The 22,257-nt window shown below is 39.9% G+C and overlaps 1 protein-coding gene and 1 pseudogene across 10 annotated transcripts in view; both read right to left on the reverse strand.

Moving 5' to 3' along the window:
• UBR2 (ubiquitin protein ligase E3 component n-recognin 2) overlaps positions 1–22,257 on the reverse strand; it is a 122,195-nt gene that overhangs the window by 12,008 nt on the left and 87,930 nt on the right. For 6 of the 10 annotated variants that reach the window (XR_009453509.1, XM_059701697.1, XM_059701692.1 and 3 more), the window contains 14 exons: positions 21,774–21,867; positions 21,073–21,234; positions 19,234–19,337; positions 16,799–16,877; positions 15,378–15,526; positions 14,931–14,986; positions 13,924–14,020; positions 13,604–13,671; positions 11,070–11,205; positions 10,539–10,629; positions 8,883–9,013; positions 7,555–7,663; positions 5,749–5,805; positions 917–994 (listed from right to left, as the gene is read on the reverse strand). Coding sequence is in view for 9 of the 10 variants with exons in the window: in XM_059701697.1 (XP_059557680.1) it covers positions 917–994; positions 5,749–5,805; positions 7,555–7,663; positions 8,883–9,013; positions 10,539–10,629; positions 11,070–11,205; positions 13,604–13,671; positions 13,924–14,020; positions 14,931–14,986; positions 15,378–15,526; positions 16,799–16,877; positions 19,234–19,337; positions 21,073–21,234; positions 21,774–21,867 (1,411 nt within the window). In the remaining variant the exon portion in view is untranslated. Of the gene's footprint in view, positions 1–916; positions 995–1,016; positions 1,360–5,748; positions 5,806–7,554; positions 7,664–8,424; positions 8,681–8,882; positions 9,014–10,538; positions 10,630–11,069; positions 11,206–13,603; positions 13,672–13,923; positions 14,021–14,930; positions 14,987–15,377; positions 15,527–16,798; positions 16,878–19,233; positions 19,338–21,072; positions 21,235–21,773; positions 21,868–22,257 lie in introns of those variants that run through there. The other 4 variants (XM_059701694.1, XM_059701696.1, XM_059701698.1 and 1 more) reach the window with 4 other exon arrangements.
• LOC132237328 (cyclin-K-like) lies at positions 2,880–5,736 on the reverse strand (annotated as a pseudogene).

Consider the following 22,257-nt stretch of genomic DNA (forward strand, 5'->3'; position numbering starts at 1 on the left):
GTCCAGGAAAACTATTTCTATAATTGGGAACACCTCACACACATATACACAAACACATGTACTGGAAACAATCAACAATTAGAGAAAAAAAGAAATAAACTCATCAATAGGAGGAAAAGTATAAATTCTACTACTATTCAAACAAACTATAGAAATGATCCCTGAAAGTATAGTCTTAAATTCTACTACTATTCAATTATGAAATACTACATACAGTGAAAAGTGATGAATGAAAAGTTATATATGTCAAGTGTATAAATAAATCTTACAAACAATGCCAAGTGAAAAAGGTGTAGGATATGTACAGTGCAATATCATTTTACAGCTTAAAACATGCACAATAATAATAATAAATAAGAATGCTGCTTAGGAATATAAACATTTGCAGTTAACATGTAAATGCCCAGAAATGCTCCTATTCCATTCAGAACAGTGGATCTCTGATGCACTAGAGAAGAGACACATACACAGCTTCAACTGTCTAGGTAACACTTAATTTTCTACACTACTGATTATTCTTTATGTTACATCTATTAAAAATTACTAAGGGCTCTTATTACTTTATACCAGGTGGGGCAAAAGTGGGTTTACAGTTGTGAGTATACAAAAGACAGTTTCTTCTTATATTATTACTTATTGTATTATTTTCCATACAAACAACTACTTTTGCCCACCCTGAAGTGCAAATTATTATTTAGATAATCTTTAATGAACCACACTTGTTTCCCATCAGCCCCTTTCCCAAATCTTATTCTAAAACATGGTGGAATGATGCTTTTACAAGTTAACTAGTGTAAAGAACACTGGTGTTACAATTTCCCTACCCAAACAAAACAAAACAATGAACAAAATCCCTTAATTCCGTGTAGTGTTTCCAGTGGTAGGAAATGTTCAGTTTTCTAATATCAAAACTTACGAGAAATTAGAGGCTTGATTAATGAGGCTGCTGTAATCCTCCGGAAGGTCTATCAATTTGTTAGATTCTCTTGGATAGCTTAAAAAAACACAAACATAAAACCAATTAATATGAGGTCATATCACAGCAATGACAGGATAACTCATTTGTAACTTAGTCGAAACAAATAAAGGTAGATTGAACCCGAGTGCTGAGAGCTACCACAGTGGTACATGAAGCCACAGCAAAAAATTTAAAAAGTTATACTTAACCTAAGACCTTAGGGTTAACATTTTTACTTGAAAAGCTCAGAATAAATCATTAGGACAGTAGACAGTATGTAGATCCTGCCCCATTTAAGTGAAAATGTGGTAACTCTGGGGAGTTGGGGGGAGGGACAGAAAAGGATGTTCATTCCCAGGCTTCTACCAAAACAACCCGGTAATTGAGCCCAACCACAGAACCTAGGAGAGAGAAGACAGAAAAGATGTGTTTATTAAAGGTGATCTTAAGGCACAATGAGTGGGTGGAGAGAAGAGAACAGGTAAGTTGAGGTACCATGTCATGTTGGCAAGTTAATTCAGATACAATTTAGAACCAAATTCAATTGGTATTGGAGAGCACACTCTCAGGGTTCACACCTGCCCGAAAGGGCCATGTGGTTTAGCCCTTCCCTACTTTACCTCTGGCAGAAATAGGAGTGGACTGACATCAAGAGGGAGCTACTTGGACACACAGTAGTTATACCAAAATCGCTTGAGGAAAATCTGAGGTAGAGGGACATACATGCTAGGAACCCAACTTTAGAGAAATAGATTTGGTAGGTAGGGACCTGAGTATGTGTTCAAGTTTCCAGTGTTGTTCTGATGTATACCTCAAGTTGAGAACTACTGTTCCACATCATAAGTTCTGACCGCAGGGTTGAACCAAATGAAACTGGTGGTACTCAACCATTTTTACTTCCAAAAACTGCAATTTCATATTGTTCAACCTAAAAAATTGTGTATGGTCTCTGGATTTGGGGCAGACTGTGAATAAAATCAAAGAAATAGAACACATAATCTCCTCTAGCCCTCCGATTTTTATGAATATAGTCAGCAGAACCAAGGAGATATTAATAGATGAAATACATCTGTTATGACCTGGTAGAGCATACTGCAGAATCAGAATAGAGCTAACGTCAAAGGAACGAAAAAAATGACTGGTCACCACTTGACAATTAGTGAAGCTGAGTAATAGATATGTGGAGTCTTATTATGCTATTCTTTTATTTTTCTTTCAGAACTGCTTTTATTTGGATAAATGAGCCAAGGAGTCTCATTTGTAACCAAGATGGAATTCACAGGATGTTGTTACATTCACACTTAAAAATATCTCTCTATGTGCCGGGGTCCAACCCCAGCAGGTCCAGGGGTCCCCAAAGGTGTGGACGGAGTCGGTGAAGAAGGAATGACACGGAGGCAGCGTTCAGTTGATCAGCAGCCTAGCCAGGATCTCCAGCCAAGTTCTGATCTCGATCTCCAGAGAGGTTCTGCTCAGGATCTCCAGAGAGGTTCTGTCCAGGTTCTCCAGTCAGGTTCAGTCACCAGGTTCTAGTCAGGCTCTCCTGCCAATCTCCGCAGTCAGGTTCAGTCCAGGATCCCCTGCCATGCTCTCTCACCAGGCTTTGCCTCCAAGCTCCGAGGCCAGTCCCTGTCCAGGATCCTCCGGCATGCTCTGGCCAGCGAAGTTCTTCTGTCTCTAGAGAACGTTCTGTGTAGGTTCTGTGCCTAGGCTCTGTCTCTCTTGGTCCTGTCTTCCAAGCCCTGTGTTCTCAGTTCTGTCTGTTGTCTTGTTGCATCTGTATTTATACCAGTTGATTCTAATCCTGTCAATTTCTATTACAAAGGTTAGGGCGTTTCTTATCTCCATTCCAGAGAGTAAAGATTATGTAGCTTAAGCATGATTGTTTGTAGTTAAATTGATTAACTACCCGCCTGGCACTTAGTTAAGGGGTTTTATTCCCTCCCTAACTTCAGGGGAAAATCCCTACCTGGGGATTCAACCTTTCTCGGAGAGGTGACCTTGGTTAAAACACAGCGCCAAGAGGGTGAGCAAACATATTAAGAACCGTATGCCATATATGCCAGGTCCCTTGAAACAGCAAGGATGGACCGGCTCCCGGCATCTATGTACAGGAATTTGCAGATAGATGTAAACATATGTTACTTCCCAAGTACATTCCTCCCCTTCTTCTCGGAGGAAAAAGAAAAAGCCATCCAACCAGGCAACTCCTTCAAATCAACTTTAATATAAAGATGCAGATATCTCAAAACAAAAAAAAGGGGTTCTTCTGACTGACTGGGTATCACAGGAGAGAACACAGAATGAAGTGATGACAACAGCTTGACTTCAGATGGAACTGGACTGTTTAAAACTGTGTCTAGGAAAAACAGGCAGATTTCTAGAAGGAAATTCACTCCTTAGGGAAGCTATTTACTGAGCCAATATGGCTGGTTTACACGTTCACTAGTATAAAGTCACCTAGAGCAGGACTCTTGGCCTCAGCTGACACCAGCACAGCCGGGTGGCCACGGGCACTGCCGAGGCTGTCCCTACTCTAGGTATGGAGGCCCACCTGAGTTCACCTCCTGTGCTTGGTTCATGCCTTCCCATGCTGCAACTGTCTGGCGTTATACAAGATACCCTGCTGCTTACTCATTTCAACTACCCTTCAAGTTAATTAGAAAAACTTATTAAAGGGGGGAAAAAGGCATCAGGTTATCTCATTTAGGCTGTGCGCCCCAGTCCCGACTGGAGGCATGCTAGGTGGGAGTATGTGTGGGGTATGGTCAGGGGGGACAGATGGAGGTGGGTAGCTAGCTGGGGGGCAGGCCCAGGCCTGGAGGAGGGTGAGGTGGGACAGCGTGGGTGGGAGGCAGGAAGTTTGGGTTGAAGATGGGTGGAGGTGAAGGGTAGCTTGAAGTGGGGGTGGAATGGTCGGTGGGGTAAGTAAAGAGGCTGGGGGAGGGTACACTAGCTGTGGGGGCGGTTGGCAGGGGTAGACATGGAGATAGTAGAGCAGGTGAGCTGGTGGGCCGTAGGCTGGGGGCAGGGTGCTGTAGGAGGGGCCCTTGGTCTTCATCATGGACTGCAGGCTCTGGGAGCCCTCTCCAGACATGTAGGAGCTGGTGGTGGACATTCAGTTATGTAGCTGGAGTGTAGTGATGGCAGTGGCTATGGTGGTAGCTGGTGCACAGGGGTTCGGTGGGCCGGGGGAGGAATCTGGATTTGGGGGAGGTCAGTGGAAACCATGGGGCCTGGTGGCTTGGCCTTGTGTAAGGAGCCAAGCGGGGAGGCTTCCGGTTTGGCAGTGGGTAGGCCGGAAGCAATGGAGGGTAAGAGGCTTCAATTTAGTGGTGGTTCTGCTGCTTTGATCTTCTTTGGGAGAAACAACCGTGGCTCTTTTTACCTGGCAGGGAGGACTAGGCTACTGGGATGACTTCTTGGGCTGTTGGGCTTGCTGTGGCGGTAGTGGTGGCTGGGCTGACGGCTGCAGGTCCTTGGGGGATGGTTCAGAGCTGACTGTGATGGTGGCACTGGTGGCACTTGTAGTGTAGGGTTGAGTGATGGGGCTGTTGCAGCTGATGAGTCCTTGATGAGTAAAGATCCAGGATTTGGTGGCAGAACATCCACAGGGCCATCTTGCACATACTGCCCCCATCATCTCCGATATATGGGTTTGGAGGTTCATTCTTGTATTTCAAATTTGCATAAACATCCCGCAAGATATATCACTGCTACTGCTATGATCTCTGGTTCCCACTGCAGTGACAAGGATGTGCAGGAACTGTCATTTACAAAGGCCCATGCCATTTGAACCAACTTTTGAATTTTATCACCTTTGAGTTGTTTTGCATATTTGAGTAGGAACTAGTATAGATGTACTACCTGTAAGTCAAACTATATAGTCTGTAGTAAGATTTTTCTCCAAACCCACTACTTCCTTTGGGTCATCTCCAAACTGGCCAAATTGTACATCATTTAATAGACTACAAGCTGTTTTGATGATATCTTTAATTTTTTGTGAGTTTCTTCTACTTTCCCAGCCAGAAAGAGACAACAAGCTCCTGTTACGTATCGTGGGAATTGTGTGAAGGAATGAAACACATACAAGTGATGAAAAGAAATTATTCCAGTTGCCAGAGCATTGTCGTTAGCCCCAGATGTGTGTCCACATCAAAGATGAACTCAATCCCGCCTTGGCAGTACCGGTCTTCAGTGGCTGGATGGAGTCCTTCTAGTTGAGAGGGTGTACGAGCTAAGTCTTTCTTAAATCCCAGTACCAGCATGGTTTTGTGCGGTTCAGGTTTGCTGAGGTTACTGAAGGGCTTGAATTTTCTCTGTTCTCCTTCATTTATTTAAGGAGAATGTTCTTTTCAAAAGATTCCCTGAAAATGTTAGAATCCCCTTGCCTCAGGCCCCTCAGACCTCTCTCCTTGCCAACTTCGGCCATTTTGGATGAATATTATACTATTCTTTAAACTTTTGAATAGGTTGAAGTTTTCCATAATAAAAGAAAAAAAATAAAGCTAAGAAAAAAGTAAAAGAGGACCCACATTTTTTAAAGCAAATATTTCAAAAGATAATTTTGTTATTTGCTTCCTCTGCCAAAAATAATGCATTATATTTATGTTCCTAATTTTGATTTTTTTTACAAACTGTCACCACCATTGGACTAAGAAGAAAAAAATATGAGGACACGATGGCCTACATCTTGGATTCACTGAAGGTCAGGAAGCCAGTGTTGAAGGAACACAGTACTTGCCTCCCTGCTTCCCGCCCCACCATGTATTTGACAAAATTTAACTTACCTAATAGCATCTCTTTCACCTTCCAGATATCTTTTAACTTCAATGTGCTGACACCAACTTTAATGTAATTGGAAAAAAAGAAACAAGTTTTTATTTTTGAAAGGTTAGAACTAGAAGTTTTTCTTCTCTAAATCCAGTAAGGGGGAAAAATCTTCTTTGCTTAATATATTTAACAACTCAAAAAGAAGCTTGGAGGAATACCATATTTTGTCTGCATCTTTTAAAATAAAAAATATGACCCTATAATTTTCTAAAATAATGCTAAATATATTAAAACTTGTGGCTACATACACAGTTATCCTAATTTGGACACTCTGGAAAAACCAGTATGAATTAATGACAAGCTCTTATTATGTGGAGCTAGAACACTTATATTAAAAAGTTTTTTTTATTGTAGTAAAATATACATAACATACAATTTATCACTTAGCCATTTTTAAATGTGTAGGCCTGTGGAATTAAGTACATTGACATAGTTGGGAAACTACCACCACCATCCATTTCTAGAACTTTTCCAACTTGACAAATTGTACTTGTTAAACAGTAATTCATTCCTCTCTCCCCAGCCTCTGGCGATCACCATTCCATTTTCTGTCTCCATGAACTCGACTACTCTAGGTTCCTCAAATAAGTAAAAACAAATAGTGCCCTTTTGTGACCGGTCCATCCATATTATGGCTTATATCAGAACTTTATTTATTTATCCATTCATCTGTTGATGGATATCGGCTATTGATGGATACTGGCTCTGAACATGAGTGTACAAGTGTATATTTAAGCCCCTACTTTCAATTCTTTTGCAATATATATCTAGAAATGGAACTGCTGGATCATATGGTAATTCTATGTTTAACTTTTTGAGGAACTACCACACTGTTGTCCAGAGTGGTTACACCACCTTCTACTCCTACCAGCAATGTACATGGATTCCAATTTTCCAACTTCCTCATCAACACATATTACTGCTGCCTGCCCTTTTAATTACAGCCGTCCCAATGGGCGTGAAGTGGTATCTCATTGCTGTTTGGATTTACATTTCCCCAATGACTAGTGGCTTTGAGCACGCTTTCACGTGCTCATTGGCCATTTGTACATGTTCTCTGGAAAAATCCTTTGTGCTTTTAAAAATTTTTTTCTGAAAAACTTTTTTTCTTTGGTCATTTCTTAATGGGTTGTTAGCTTTTTTTCTTGTTTAGATATAGGAATTCTGGATATACATGTTCTGGATATTAATCCCTTATCAGATATATGATTTGAAAATGTCTTTTCTCATTCTGTGCATGAAATAGCCAAATTTTACTTTAAATACTGATCGGCTGCCTCGCATATGTGCTCTGACCAAACATCAAACCTGAACCTTTCAATGCACGGGGTTGAAGCTCCAACCAACTGAGCCACACTGGCCAGGGCAAAGCAGCCAAATTTTATTTTGTTTTAAAACAGCCACATTTTAAACTAAGGGTATTGGACTAGGTAATCCTTAAGGTACATTTCAGTTCCCCAAATTTATGGAACTGAGTCCTTAATAAGTAAGCTGATTAGAGGAAATAACCATGTCTACCACTACTCTCCTGGAGTATTATTTGTTACAATAACAAACCTGCTTATGTTACTTACCAGCGTGGCAAAAACCTTACCATAAAGGTTAAGTCATTAACTAAGAAGGCCTAATCATTGTCGTTTAAAGTACACGGCTGAATTCTTCCAAGCTCACTACTTGAGAATTTTGCAATATCTGTGATAAATTGAAGTTTGTTTCCATATAATTTCGTTCAATGTAATTTTTAAAAAGTGTATAATTATTACCTTTCAACCAGTAATTTCGTTATCTCACTATTTTCTTGAAAAAGGCAAATGAGGTTGTTTGGCAGGGAAAGATAGTTACATAAATGTTCAAAATGGCTTGTTCCAGAAACTGTAAATGGAGAAGAAAAGAGTAATACATATAACAACTAGGAGTAGAACCTGTATTGGAGTAAGCAATAGCAGAGCTTAAAAACAAAAAGCATGAGGAAAGTTCAAAATTGCTAGGTACATTAACTTGTAGGAAGTTAACAAGATGGCACATGGACGGGACCCACAAAAAATGACACAATTCAGAGTGGAGTCAGGTGACTCCTAAGTCAAACTGGTTATAGTTCCTTGGTGTCTGTTTTACCATTTGCAAAATGGTTTACCTGCATGACTACTTCTTGGGGTAGTTATAAACATTAAATCACAAATCAACATCTGAGTGCTCCAGAAAAGTGTAAAGCAGCACAGGAATATAAGATGGTTTCACCATGGGAGATGGATTGAAACACTTATTCTAATCACCCCTGTAAATGATTAGGAAGTCTAAATCAGTCTATATGGGGCCTGGGCAACTAGCTGAATGGAGATGCAAGTCAACAAACTTAGAGAGCAGCATTACATGCAGGTACCCTTTGCCAGGCTCTATAGATACAGTAAACTTTAAATCTACCTTTACACTACTTTCATGAAATGAATCAAAATAGAACACAGAAAACAACCATGAAATAGCAAACGAACGCCTACATTAAAACCAGATTTATATGCAAATATGGATGTTCTGAACTTGAAAGTTAAAAAACACTTGAAATAGTTTTCACTTTTTAAAAGCCAAAGAACCCAGTTTATGAATAATATATAATTGGACATTTTAACATATGAAAGCAAAATTAGTGTTCTTTAGAACATGTAAACATACAAAAAGCATATTACTGAGATCAAATAAAAGCAGACATATAACCCTGGCTGGCGTAGCTCATTGGTTGAGCATTGACCTATGAACCAGAAGGTCACGGTTCGATTCACAGTCAGGGCACATGCCTGGGTTGTGGGCTTGATCCCCAGTGTGGGATGTGCAGGAGGCAGCCAGTCAATGATTCATCATTGATGTTTCTATCTTTCTCTCCCTCTCTCTTCATCTCTGAAATCAATAAAAATATATTAAAAAAACCCCAGACATATCAATAGACATTTTTATTCTATAATTGTGTACATCACCATAGTCAATTAGCTATATTCTAAGTTTTTAATCTGTTTTCAGTTTTGCAAGTTACCTTAATTCTAAGCTGCTAGAGTGAAAGACAACATACATTTCCTACATTTTGAAAGAAATTAGAAGTTACCTTGAATTTCAGGTGGGGAAGGAACTCCATTTAAGTAATGAAAAAACAAAGCAGAACATTTCAGGAAGGGCATGATGCCAGCTCTGACACTCCTCCACAGGTGCCAGCCAGAGGGTATTTCTTTCAAAGCACTAAGAGAAAAATGAAAATAGAAAAATTTAAAAGAAAAGGTCATTCTAGCTACAGCATAATGTGGGTAGCCCTGACTATAATAGAATGTCAGTTATAAAATGGTGATATAGCCCTGGTCGGTTGCTCCATGGTTAGAGTATCAGCCCATGGACCAAAGGGTCTCAGATTCCATTTCCGGTCAAGGGCACTGCAGGTTTAATCCCCTGGCCACATCAGGGCACAAGCAGGAGGCAACCAATCAATGTGTCTCTCTCATGTCAATGTTTCTCTCTCCCTCCCCCTCCTCCCTCCCTCCCACTCTGTCTAAAAATAAATGGAAAAAATATCCTCGGGTGAGGATTAAAAAGTAAAAATGAGTAATAAAATAACATGGTGATATAGCTTCAAATGCTGTTATTAAAATTTATAATAACATAAAAAGAAAAATCAGAAAATAAAAACTATCCACTATTCTAGAATTTTTATCAGCAGGCACTATTTTGGCAAACTATTTTCATACTAATTGGTCTTAGTTATAATTTAATATATGAAATTTAAAATTAACATGCTTTTCAGAATATCATAAATGCTATATTCTGGAACACAGCAATCATAACTGATACCAAATTATTCCCCTGCAAGCAAGTACTTAGACTGTTTAAATTCTTTGCTAATATAAATAATATCAGAGTGTATACATTTATGCCTATAAGTTTTTAATATAAATATATATTTTTATTGATTTCAGAGAGGAAGGGAGAGGGAGAGAGAAATAGAAACATCAATGATTCTCATTGCATGCCCCACACGGGGGTGTCGAGCTTGCAAACCCAGGCATGTGCCCTGACTGGGAATCTAACCATGACCTCCTAGTTCACAGCTCAACGCTCAACCACTAAGCCATGCTGGCTGGGCAGGTTTATCTATATATTGGATTATTTTGTTAGTGTAGATTCTCAGAAATGGGATAACTTGGTTAAAAAACAAAAGTTCTTGACATATACTGTGAGGAAGCTAAATGAAGTTGTTGTACCAATTCAAAAGGACTCCAACAATATGTCAGGTTCGAATAATTTCACTGCATTCCTGCCAGTCTTGATATTGCCTTAAAAACAGATTAGGTCAATTTAATTTGCACTTTTTAATTCCTAGTGAGATGATGTTTTAGAATAGCACTTTCCAAAATAAATTCCATGTCTCCATGTACCATATCCTAAGCAAAAGAAGGGTTCCATGGCCAAGTAAATGTGAGAAGCTCTGAGAATTCTTTTGTAAAACATCAACTGTCCTGGCCAGTGTGGCTCAGTTGGTTGGGCGTCAGCCTGTGCACCGAAAGGTTGCAGGCTCCATTCTTGGTCAGGGCACATGCCCATGTTGTGGGCTTGATCCCTGGAAGGGGGCATGCAGGAGGCAGCCAATCAATGTTCCTCTCTCTCCAAAAGTCAATAAAAACAACAACAATAAAAACATGTCAACACACAGCACTTCCCCCTATTTACAAATAAGTGCCTTTTTCATGCTATCATGTAAAGATTATGATCCCACCTTCCTGTACACTGGCGAAGTGTTTTATACAAAGCAAGAACTGCTAATTCTTCTTCACCAGCAGGAGTTTCTTGATCCATTCCATTCTCTTCTGAAAGAAAAGGAAATAGTACTCTGTATTTGCCTATTAAGTGGATTGGTGACCACGTCATTTAAGCACTCAAATATAGCATGAAAATACTCCCACAAAACACACAGAACTTAAATTCCTCAGGTGTGAGCACAGTATTCCTCTCCTTCATAACAAGGAGCCTGCAGGCTTTGAGAAGAAGCTGTGCTGATTCAGGGTGCCAGGTAGCATGCAGTGAGCTAGATCAGCTAAACATACAGTCTATGGTACTCAAATATGACTAAACTTATAAAATAAAAATGACTCACATTGTTAAGGAATTTTAATAGGAGAAAGAAATTTGTTTCAAAGTTTGTCACATTAAATAAGGACAAGTAGCCTAATTATAATTTATATACTATTCTCATCCAAGTACCTTTTCCTTTAATACTTCCTTCAAGAAGCTGACAAAAAGGGGTTACCTGTACATGAGGTAAGTAGGATCTGGATGATGTGTGCCATAGTAACCAGATGGAAAATATGGAGGTCTCCAGTGCCAAGGCTGATCCCTGAAAAATCCTGACACTGCAACGCAGGGAAAGCAAGCACCAAGCCCACCTAGACACCAAATATAGAGTGTCAGATAGCTTGCCATTCCCTTCACACCTAAACGTGTTTCTATCTTATTGATATGACCCCCTCTGGAGCTCAGCTCCTCCCTTTAAGAAATCTTTGTTCTTAAATAGCACATACATTAGAAATCCCACTTGAATTGGCTAAATGAAATTCCTTAAGAGTAGAGTCTTGATGGGTACTATCATTTCATTTATCCAGTGATTCCCCTCTATAGAACTTATCCTATCTAATAAAGAGGGAATATGCTCATTGACCCTCAAGCCATTGCAAAGATGGCGGTGCCCACAGCCAATAAGGAGGGAATATGCTAATTGCTGCCCCGCCCTCAAAGATGGTGGCGCCCACAGCCACAAGATGGCCAGCATGGGTGGGCAGTTGTGGGTGACCAGGCCAGTAGGGGAGGGCAGTTGGGGGCGACCAGGTCTGCATGGGAGGGCAGTTGGGGGCAATCAGGCTGGCAGGGGAGCAGTTAGGCGTTGATCAGGCTGGCAGGGGAGTGGTTAGGGGGTGAGTAGGCTGGCAGGCAGAAGCAGTTAGGGGCAATCAGGCAGGCAGGCAGGCAGGCAGGCAGGTGAGCAGTTGGGAGCCAGCAGTCCCGGATAGTGAGAGGGATGTCCGACTGCCTAAACCGGCAGCCAGACATCCCCGAAGGGGTCCCAGATTGGAGAGGGTGCAGGCTGGGCTGAGGGACACCCCCTGCCAGTGCACAAATTTCGTGCACCGGGCCTCTAGATGTAAATAATCCTATATAATAAAAGCCCAGCAACTGAATGGTGGAACAACCAGAACGACCTATTGACCAGTCGGTATGATACACACTGACCACTAGGGGGCAGACGCTCAATGCAGGAGCTGCCCCATGGTGGTCAGTGCGCTCCCATAGTGGGAGCACCGCTTGGTGACTGTGAAGAGCAGCGCTCCCGCAGCGGGAGCAGCAGCTCAGAGGGTGGATCCACAGCTGCTTGAGTGGCTGTTCCCGCAGCGGGCTGATCCCCTGCAGGCCATGCCCCCCTGCCCCTGCCCAGTACACGAATCCCATGCACCAGGCCTCTAGTAATAAAAATCATAGCCTTGGCTGGTGAGGCTCAGTTGGTTGGGTGTCGTCCCGTGTACCAGGAGGCTGCTGGTTCAATTCCCAGTCAAGGGCACATGCCCGGGTTGCAGGCTCGATCCCCAGCGGGGGGCATCAGGAGGCAGCTGAAAGATGTCTCGCTCTCACATCGATGTCTCTCTTTCTCTCCCTCTCTCCTCTCTCTCTCTAAAAGTCAAAAAACTATTCTAATGAAAAACAAGCAAAGAAAAAACAGCTGAAATCTTTCTAGGAGCAAGCAGTGGAAAAAGCATGGATTTTGGACCTACAATGATCTAGCTATGAATTCCAGGTCCTCTTATGAGCTTTTTAGACAAGTTAACACCTCTGAGTCTCAGTTTCCTTGTTAGTAAACTACAGATGATCTACATGTGTTTTTAATACTCCAGTAGCCAGGCTGTAAAGGACTAAATAAGAATGCATGTGAAAGCAGTCAGGTCTACAATAAGTGTTAGCTCTCCGATTACCTCCTGCTGCCTATACGATGGTGGTTTCACAGGAGCGATGGGAACAGTCACAAAGACTAACACTTACTAGGGACACAGTGCTCTAAGCTCCTTACACTGACCATCCCACTGAGTTCTGACACACTGTATGAGGTAGGTACTAACCAACTTAAAGGTACAGAATCTGATGGCCAAAGCAATTAAGGAAACAGCACTTGAGGCTGCTGCCTGTGGCACTGCACTCAATGTCCTGAGGAAGGGGCCCTTTGAGGTGGGGCTGAAGTTCAGCCAGTGGTGTGTCCTGGCACCAGCTTGCCCAGAAGACATACCTTTCCCTAAATCACACAAAGGAGATTTCTATTGCTCAGTAGTGTGACCACAGACAGGGCTGTATCTGCTCAATAGCACTGTATGGGTCAGCAGCAACCCTTAATCACTAGTATTATTTTTACGTCTCTGTAGGCAAGAAGCATAGAGAGGTGAAAATTATTTTTTTTAAATATATTTTTTATTGATTTCAGGGAGGAAGGGAGAGAAATATCAATGATGAGAATCATTGATCAGCTGCCTCCTGCACACCCCCAATTGGGGATTGAGCCCGTAACCCGGGTATGTGTCCTGACCAGGAATCAAACCATGATCTTCTGGTTCATGGGTTGATGCTCAACCACTGAGTCACACAGGCCAAACAATGTTTTCTTTTTGAGGCCCCTCAGAAAGAACTATATTCAGAAGTGGTAAGATGTTAACTCCTCCTGTCTGCCTCTATAATTTTCACTAAGTCTAAGGTAAAGTTCTATAGTACAATAAAGGAAATGTCAAACACAAATTACAAGATACTCACCAATAAATGAAACATGTCAATATCTAATATGCATGGAAGGTCTCCATAACTGTCATTAGGTACCAATGCTGAATATTTAAAGAAAAAATACATTAACACATTTCATATGCCAACATAAGTATTATTTTTAAAATGTATATAACCTAGTTTACATTTATCTTTTTGCAAGATATATATGAATTTATAAGCTAGAACTTGTATATAAAACAAACAGTATTACCAAAATATTTCTCTTGTAATGGAGAGAAGTTGCATGACTAAAACCAAAATTATAGAAGAAAAATTACCATAACATCTATGGTACATGTATTAATACTCACATGCAAAAAGTTTACAAAAGTGCCCTTGCACCACTGAAAGTAATGCCACTGTCCAATGCGCTGCAGCGAATCTTGTTAGTGACCTAAGACAGTCATCCTGAAATAGATTGACACAAAGAAGCCAGCATAAGAAGTAGTTCTCTCTTTTGAGGACTGTTAGTTCAAAGTACAGCCAACTGAAGCAAAGCTAGATGCACAATGAAATCTCTCTAAATGGTATGCAACTGAATTTATGATATCTTTTTTTATTTTATTTTATTTTTTACAGAGAGGAAGGGAGAGGGATAGTTAGAAACATCGATGAGAGAGAAACATCGATCAGCTGCCTCCTGCACACCGCCTACTGGGGAGGAGCCTGCAACCGAGGTACATGCCCTTGACCGGAATCGAACCTGGGACCCTTGAGTCCCTGGGACCTTTGGCTCTATCCACTGAGCCAAACCGGCTAGAGCTATGATATCTTTTAAAAAATGTTTTTTATTGATTTTAGAGAGAGAGAGGAAGAGAGATATTGATAGGTTGCCTCCCATACACACCCCAACCAGGGTGATTCTACATGAATCAAATTACATGATTTTACTCGTAAGGACAATTTTATGATGTACCTGACACTAGCTACACAGTAAAAATTAGCTATCTTTGACTGTATATTTCCCTTCCTCATTTTTCTAGGCATAAAATGTACTGTTTTCACATTAGTGTGTACTTAATTTAAATGTCGCTTATGAAAGGTAGTCGCATGTGGAGAACAAGCACTCTGTTTTTTTCCCATCTTTTCATGTGTTTAACCAAGAACTCTAGATGAAAAGAGCTGAAGTCTATTTAAAAGAAAAACTAGAAATTAAACCACAAACATTACTTCTTCAATATCAGTATAGAAAATGGGTTTACTATGAAATGAGTAAAGCTATGCTTAAATAACCAATTCAGTTTTTAAGCTTTAAAAAAAGCAGAACCAAAGAATTTTCATTCTACCATTCTATGAATTGAGTAAATTAATAACTTACCAGTCTGCAAGGCAAAGGACCAAATAATGGTTTATCTTCATCACTTAAAATTCTTTCTGCAGATTAAAAGTGATTAAGATGGTAAATTTTGTATGTATATTTTATCATGATTTCAAAAAGTAGTATAAACATTCTTTTTGGAGAGAGCACAATACTGTCAGGTTTTGAAATTTCCAAGTCATTATACATGAATGAACTTTGGATGAAAAGTAAAAATTAAAACACATTCCCTCAACTGACAAGAAGATAAATCCTCACCAAAATGAGTTCTCTGTTGCTGGTTAATTTACAACCTGTCAATCTAATATTTTGTCAGTATGTTGCATTTCCTACTTCAAGGTCTTCATATTGTTGCCCACTTTAAACATGTCATGTAAATACAGGCTTCTACACATAACTCATGTCCATGTATGCTTGTGACTTAATGAGAGACTTTAAATCTCTTACCTATGCTTTGGATGGTGTATGCACAACTACCCCAACACATTATGGGCACACGGGGATCTTCTTCATTGGGATGAACCTTTAGTCCCACCTTGTAAGTAGCAGTTCCAAATGTTGTTAGCATTTCTTTTATGCTATCAGAATAAGGGTTCCTGAAATGAACACAGAGAGGATTAGCTCAAAACAATGTGCTCACATCAAATGTTTCAGATTCTTAACAGCTATTTGCTATGTTGGAACTGAACCACTTAAACTACCTAAGGCAGTTGTATGCAAATTAGTAACGAGGAGAATAGGAGATCTAGACAAATAAGAGGAACATAGCCAGGAGAACTGCTAGGCATCTGAAAGATCTATTGTAGCATTTTGGGGGGGGGGGGGGGGGGGTGGGCGGGCGAAGTGACACCTATAGAAAACCAAGTACATGAAAAAAAAACAAGGCAATTATTAACCACAGGAAAGACAAAATTGTAAAAGAAAAAATATATAATTATAACCCGTAACATGTATCTGTAGCAACAATTATAATGTAAACAATGCCAACGGATTTAACCAAAAATTGTGAAAGAACTCTACTGGGAGACTGGTAAGGAGCAGTGGGTAGGGTTGAGCTAACAGCTGAATACTAAATTGCTAGCCAGTCAACACAAATTACTGTTTAGAAATGATAAATCAAAACAGAAGCTAACTAACTGTTGTAACTAGAAATATGGAAGTAAACAGCAGAACTGGAGATAGTAAGGGGAATGTGGGAGGCATAGGACTGATGTTTTTTCTACTTAAGCGCTATTTTTATTGTGTTACTTAGTACATGCCAGGAATAATGTCCAGGTGGCTTTACATGTATTATGTCACTTTAACCTCATAATACTTTACAGATGAGGAACCTGAGGTACAGAGAGATCAAGCAATTTGTACAGCTGCACAGCTAGTAGGCAGTGCTACTAAGAACCGAACCAAGCAGTCTAGCTCTAGAATTTATGCTATACTTTATAACTAATTGGCTACGGGGTAAAAGAGGATAAAAATATTGTAGATTTGATCTTGGGTTACTAACAAGTTGGTGGGGCCATAAATAGATGTATGGAGATCAGAAGTTAGGAAAGCACAGGATGTGGGGGGAACTGAGCAGTTTGGATTTAGATGTATTGATGAGGTGTTGTTAAGGAAAGCCAGATAAAGGGGTATAATAGGGAGTTAGCAATTCGAACTAGGAGAGGTTGGTGAGAAACATGCCATGTAATTCTTACGTTCTGATCAATATACTGGCAATAAATATCATCATGCAATGCTTAAATCTCAGAATTCAAGATCAATGTCCTATAATATTTTGCTTCCAGCTTACAAATCATATTCTTACTAACTGCTAACTTAGCTTTCATTTCAAGTGGGCCAATCTTGAAAGGAATAAATAATGTACTCACTTAGGATGAAAATCAGGCCTAAACCCTTCAGGAAGCTGCAATTCATCCATATTTTCTGAATTCTTTGAAGAGGCAATATCTATAGAAACAAGTATTTTATATCATTATTCATCAGTCCACAATATTTCTGTGAAAGTCCAACATAAATTTCATTCTAAATATAGGTCAAAGAAATTAGAAACTACAGGAAAAATTTCCATTAATAAAAGCTTGCATAACACGCATTCAGAGCATGCGAAATCCCACTGCTCTGATTGATCAAGGCACCTTCTTTAGTAATCTGTGCTTTTCCTAATAGTAGAACCACTAGAACATAGCTAGGGAAGGTAGGAAAAGGAGGAGTTTGCTGTTTTGTTTTTTATAAAAATCAATGATATAAATTCTGCTCAGATTGCTCTCCCTGCGTTATAACTGCAGTGCATGCTGTGAAACTTGGGAGGCCTTTGGTAATGCCAACAATAAAGTTAATTAGGCCACTGAGAGCTGAAGCCAGCTCTGTAAGAGACAGTTATATTCGCCCACCCTCAGAAGTTCTTCAATAACATGGGGAGATACATGAGTAGTATCCTATCTAATAAAGAGGAAATATGCAAATTGACCGTCATGTCATAACAAAGATGGCTGTGCCCACAGAGGAGGCCAAGTTCCTGTAACAAGCCTTAATGAGCAATCAGCAGGGGCCTGAGGCTGCGTGGCGCTGGACCAGGGCGGGGACCTGAGGCTGTGCCCCCGGCCTGGTGGGGCTTGACGGGGGACCTCAAGCCGCACCCCCTGCCCCGGTGCCAGGCCGGGGGACCTGAGGCCGCAACCCCCCGCCATGCAGGGCTTGATGGGGGACCTCAGGCCACGCCCCTGCCTGCGGGGCTTGATGGGGACCTCAAGGCCTGCCCCCTGCCCCGGCCCGGGGGACCTGAGGCTGAGCCCCCTGCCCCGGTGGGGCTTGATGGGGGTCTGGATCTAGCCCAACGGGGGTGGGGCCGGCCGGGTCTGGGTGTCGTGTGTTTTCAAGGCTCATGTGGGCAGGGACTTGACTCTGGTTCCCGTGGTGCACCCCAGACTCTGACAGGAGGAAGATTTTCATATACATTTTACTAATTTTCTTTCATCTCTGACACTTCCATTATAGAGAAAGGGCAAATAGCAATATTAAAATATTTCCTCTAATTAATTCCCATTTAATGTGCATGAATTTCTTGCACCGGGTCACTAGTTTATTATAAACCTCACATAAGCCAGTGGCTTTTCAAGGAATAAGAAGTAACACAGTCAAGCAAATGTAGTTCATTAAGACAAAGAAAATTAAAGTAAGCCAAATTTTAAAATGAGAGGTTTCATTAAAAAAATATTATGCTGCCTGGCCAGCATGGCTCAGTGACTGAGCATCAATCTATGAACCAGAAGATCATGCTTCAATTCCTGGTCAGGATACATGCCCAGGTTGCAAGCTCAATCCCTCATGTGGGGCATGCAGGAGGCAGTGGATCAATGATTCTCTCTCATCAGTGATGTTTCTATCTCTCTCTCTGAAATCAATGCAACATTTAAAAAAATATTATGCTAAGTGAATAAGCCAGTTAGAGAAAGACAGATATCACATAATCTCACTTATAAGTGGAATCTAAAGAACAAAATAAACTAATAAAATACGTCTCGAGACATGGATGCATAACATAGAATAAAAAACTGGGGTTGGGGTGGGAAGAGACAAGAAGAGATTAACCAAAGAACATATATGCTGCCGGAAGCCAATGCCAGCATGTCATAATTGCAAGAGTTTCATCCAAAGGTTGATGGAACTTGGGGACTCAACAAGGGCTGAGTCACATATGTTGTCACCTGTTGGGAATGACTGAAGGCATTTCCCCAAACCTGAAAAGGATGCATTAAATTGATTGTTTGCTGCCAGACAGCTCAAGGCATCTTAATCTACATGTTATTGCCTCCTACTGGCCAAACACCTGAACAGCCGTAGGCTAATAATTCCAATCTGACAATGGACTCTGTATACAAAATCCTACCCTTTGAAGTGTATATCTCCACCTCGCCTCAGGACAATTTGTGTTAATAAAAAGCATGGGGTCCTGAGATGAGGAGATCTTAGTTTCTTGAGCTAGGCTCCTCTGACCCCCAAATGCCTTTCAAAATTATATTTCGTCTCTGGACTCTTAGTTAAATTACACCAGCCCCTTTTCCAGATTGCTGAACCCTTCTTAATGCTGGAACAAGCACCCTGGCAATATGCATACATGCATAACCTATAGACACAGACAATAGCATGGGGAAGGCCTGGGGTGGGGTGGGGGTTGAATGGAGAGGGGCAAAAAGGGAGAAAATGGGAGACATTTGCAATACTGTTAACAATAAAATAAAATAACAATCTTAAACAATTCTTTCTGGACTTTAGGGAAAAATGAAAGCAGATTATCAGAACTTACTAGGAATACTTTCTTCTTTCCTAAGAATCTGTAATGCTTTTATTTGCTGAGATATGGTTTTAATCCACTGAGTCAGATTTGGTTGGTCTGAAAAATTTAACCTGCTAGAAAAAATTATAAAAAGTATTTAGTAGTTTGTTGTTGTTGCTTAGTTAAGATATAAAGACTCAGGTGCATCCTGCCCGGGCCAGGTGGCTCAGTTGGTTGGAGCACCATCCTGTGCATGGGAAGGTTGTGGGTTCGAACCCCAGTTGGGGTGTGTACGAGGGGCAACCAATCAATGCTTCTCACATTGACGCTTTTCTCTCTCTCCCTTCCATTCTCTCTAAATATCAATAAGAAAACATATCCTTGGGTGAAGATTAAAAAAAAAAAAAAAAGATGCGCTATCAACTATAAAAATAAAGGGGGACATCTCTATTTAAAAAAAAAAAAAAGGTATAAAGACTCCTTAAATGATCATGAGGCTAACATTTTAAACATATTTTTGCCAATGGAAATAGAAATATATTATTTGTTACTATGATGCTAATAACATTATTTGTCAAAAACTTCACTTTTTTCAGTATTGGGATTTGCAGGTATTTCTGAAATAACACAGTCCTCATACCACCACCATTATTTACCGAGTGCTTATTATGTGACAAACACTTAGTAAAGCATTTAACAATATTAGATTCAATCCTCAAATATTAATGAAACCGGTTATATTATTATCCCCATTTTACAGATGAGGAAACTGAGGTTTAGCACTATCTAACTTGACTAAGCCATCTAAGGAACAGATCTGGCATTCAAACCCAGTCATATCAGACTCCAAAGCCTTTATTCTTCATTATTATGCCAAAATTGGCTATTATGGAAAAAATACAAAACCTAAACCACAAAAGTGAGGTGAAATCCAACAAAGGTGTTTTTTTTTTCTCCTTCTATGTAGTGAATCCTTAATCTAACAATGATTAATTTATCAGTTCAACTACAGATAAGTCAATACCATGATTTTCTTTTGTGATTAAAAAGCATGAGCTTGCAAGGCTGGCCTGGCTCAGTGGTTGAGCGTTGACCTATGAACCAGGAGGTCATGGTTTGAATCCCAGTCAGGGCACATGCCTACTTGGCGGGCTTGATCCTCAGTGTGGGGCCTGCAGGAGGCAGTCAATCAATGATTCTCTCATCATTGATGTTTCTACCTCTCTCTCCCTTTCCCTTCCTCTCTAAAATTAATAGATTCATATTCATAAAACTCAAATTAGTATTTGTTCATGTAGATACCATAAGTCTAAACTGATAAATGAAAATCAGATTTAAATAGTAGACAGTATTAAATCCATATTTTGAAATAAGTCACACCTATTAACTAGAAGCACCCTAAAATTTTTGAAATGACAAAAATTTTCAATTTTAAATACACCAAGGGATTTTCACTGTTTTGGCCCAACTCCTGAAGCTATTATCAGCCAGTAATTTGCAAAAAAATTATATTTAATTGTTAGAATATTCACTAAAGTCCATTTGAGCTTCTGTTCTCTCCCCTATCAATTTACTGAGCATCTCTTGAAAAGTAAGCAGGATCCTAGAAATAAAGACAGTTTTCATGAATACATAGGAATTTTCTATAGTGTCTATGGATAAACAAGAAATTGTTAATTTTTGGCCTATTTCTTTCTAAAAACCAAAATATTTTATAGGCCTGCTAGAAGAAATGACTAAATAAAAAGTTTGGAAAGTATCTGGAAAACATTATACAATTACCTAGATTCCCCCCTCTGGGCTTATTATTTCATTATCTTCAAAGGCAACTATTGCTTTGATATAAAGATTTTATGAGTCAAAACTTACTTGTTAAAAATATTTCTTGGAGGAAGCAGCAGTGGAATAACAGTGTTACTCAAGCACTCACAAAGGGGACAAAGGAATTCTCCATTTTCTACATCATAGCTTGTATGTAAACGTAATCTCTGTTGCCTTCGCTGTTCTTTAGCTTGAACGGAATCAAAATACCTTTACAATTAGAAAACATGAGGGATCAAAAACAACGGTAATTTTTTTCAGTAAGTACCATAAGCCTCAATATTTTAAATTATTTGTTTTCACAAATAATGCAAAAATAAAAATCTTAACATGAACGGAATTATTTTTAATACTGGTGCTTTAATTTCTGAGTTGTTTTAATGATCAGAATGGGTTCTAAGAGTTCTAAAACAGGAAAATGTGCGGTTATTCCAACTTAGCGTAGGGAGCCATGGCAACCTCAGGAAGTAACAAGTACACTGTAAAAATATTTTCTTCATCTAGTTTGTTAGGGGACATAGATCCCCACATTAAAAAATATAGCTGATATACTATAAAATTTGTCATTCCTTTATATGTATGACAAAGCAACTCAATTTTAATTGTTATTTATTAGGCAGTGATGTGGAGTTTTTCTTTAACATTTTTAGTTCTTTTCCCCCTTTTCTAGAATGGAATTTCCTATATATAAAAATTCAATTTTGAACCTTTGAATAAGCTTTTCTTGACCAATATTAAGAACATATTACCTTTGCCAACAATGGGCATGCATAACGTGTCCACAGCTACCAGTGTGTGTTCCACAAGACAGATCAGGGTGCATGAATAATGGATCGTATTTTTCTGCATTACAAACAAACAAAACCCAAGCTTTTAGTTTTTGTGAAATCCTTGATAAGGGCATGTAAACTTGAAATGAAATGCTAGTTTATTCCTTTCCTTTGAGATACCAATGATTTATGCAAGACCCTGGATTATTTAGAAAGCAGGACCCTTTAACTTTCATCACCCTGGGCAAATAAAACATCCCTGAATTGTTAAATAAAATTGGAATTCTGTATTTAAGCACATCTAAGCTTTTGAACATTTCATACTCTCAGGGCACTGAGAGACTCCCATTCCCTCCAAAGCCCCGAGCTCAGTAAAAGGGATATTCTTCATGGGCTGCATTTAACGCCTGCAGGGCAGCTGGGTCACCGTGATCTCTAGCAAAACAGATGCTTTGGCAGCAAT

This window comes from Myotis daubentonii, chromosome 6 (assembly GCF_963259705.1).
Source record: "Myotis daubentonii chromosome 6, mMyoDau2.1, whole genome shotgun sequence".
Classification (NCBI taxonomy): domain Eukaryota; kingdom Metazoa; phylum Chordata; class Mammalia; order Chiroptera; family Vespertilionidae; genus Myotis; species Myotis daubentonii.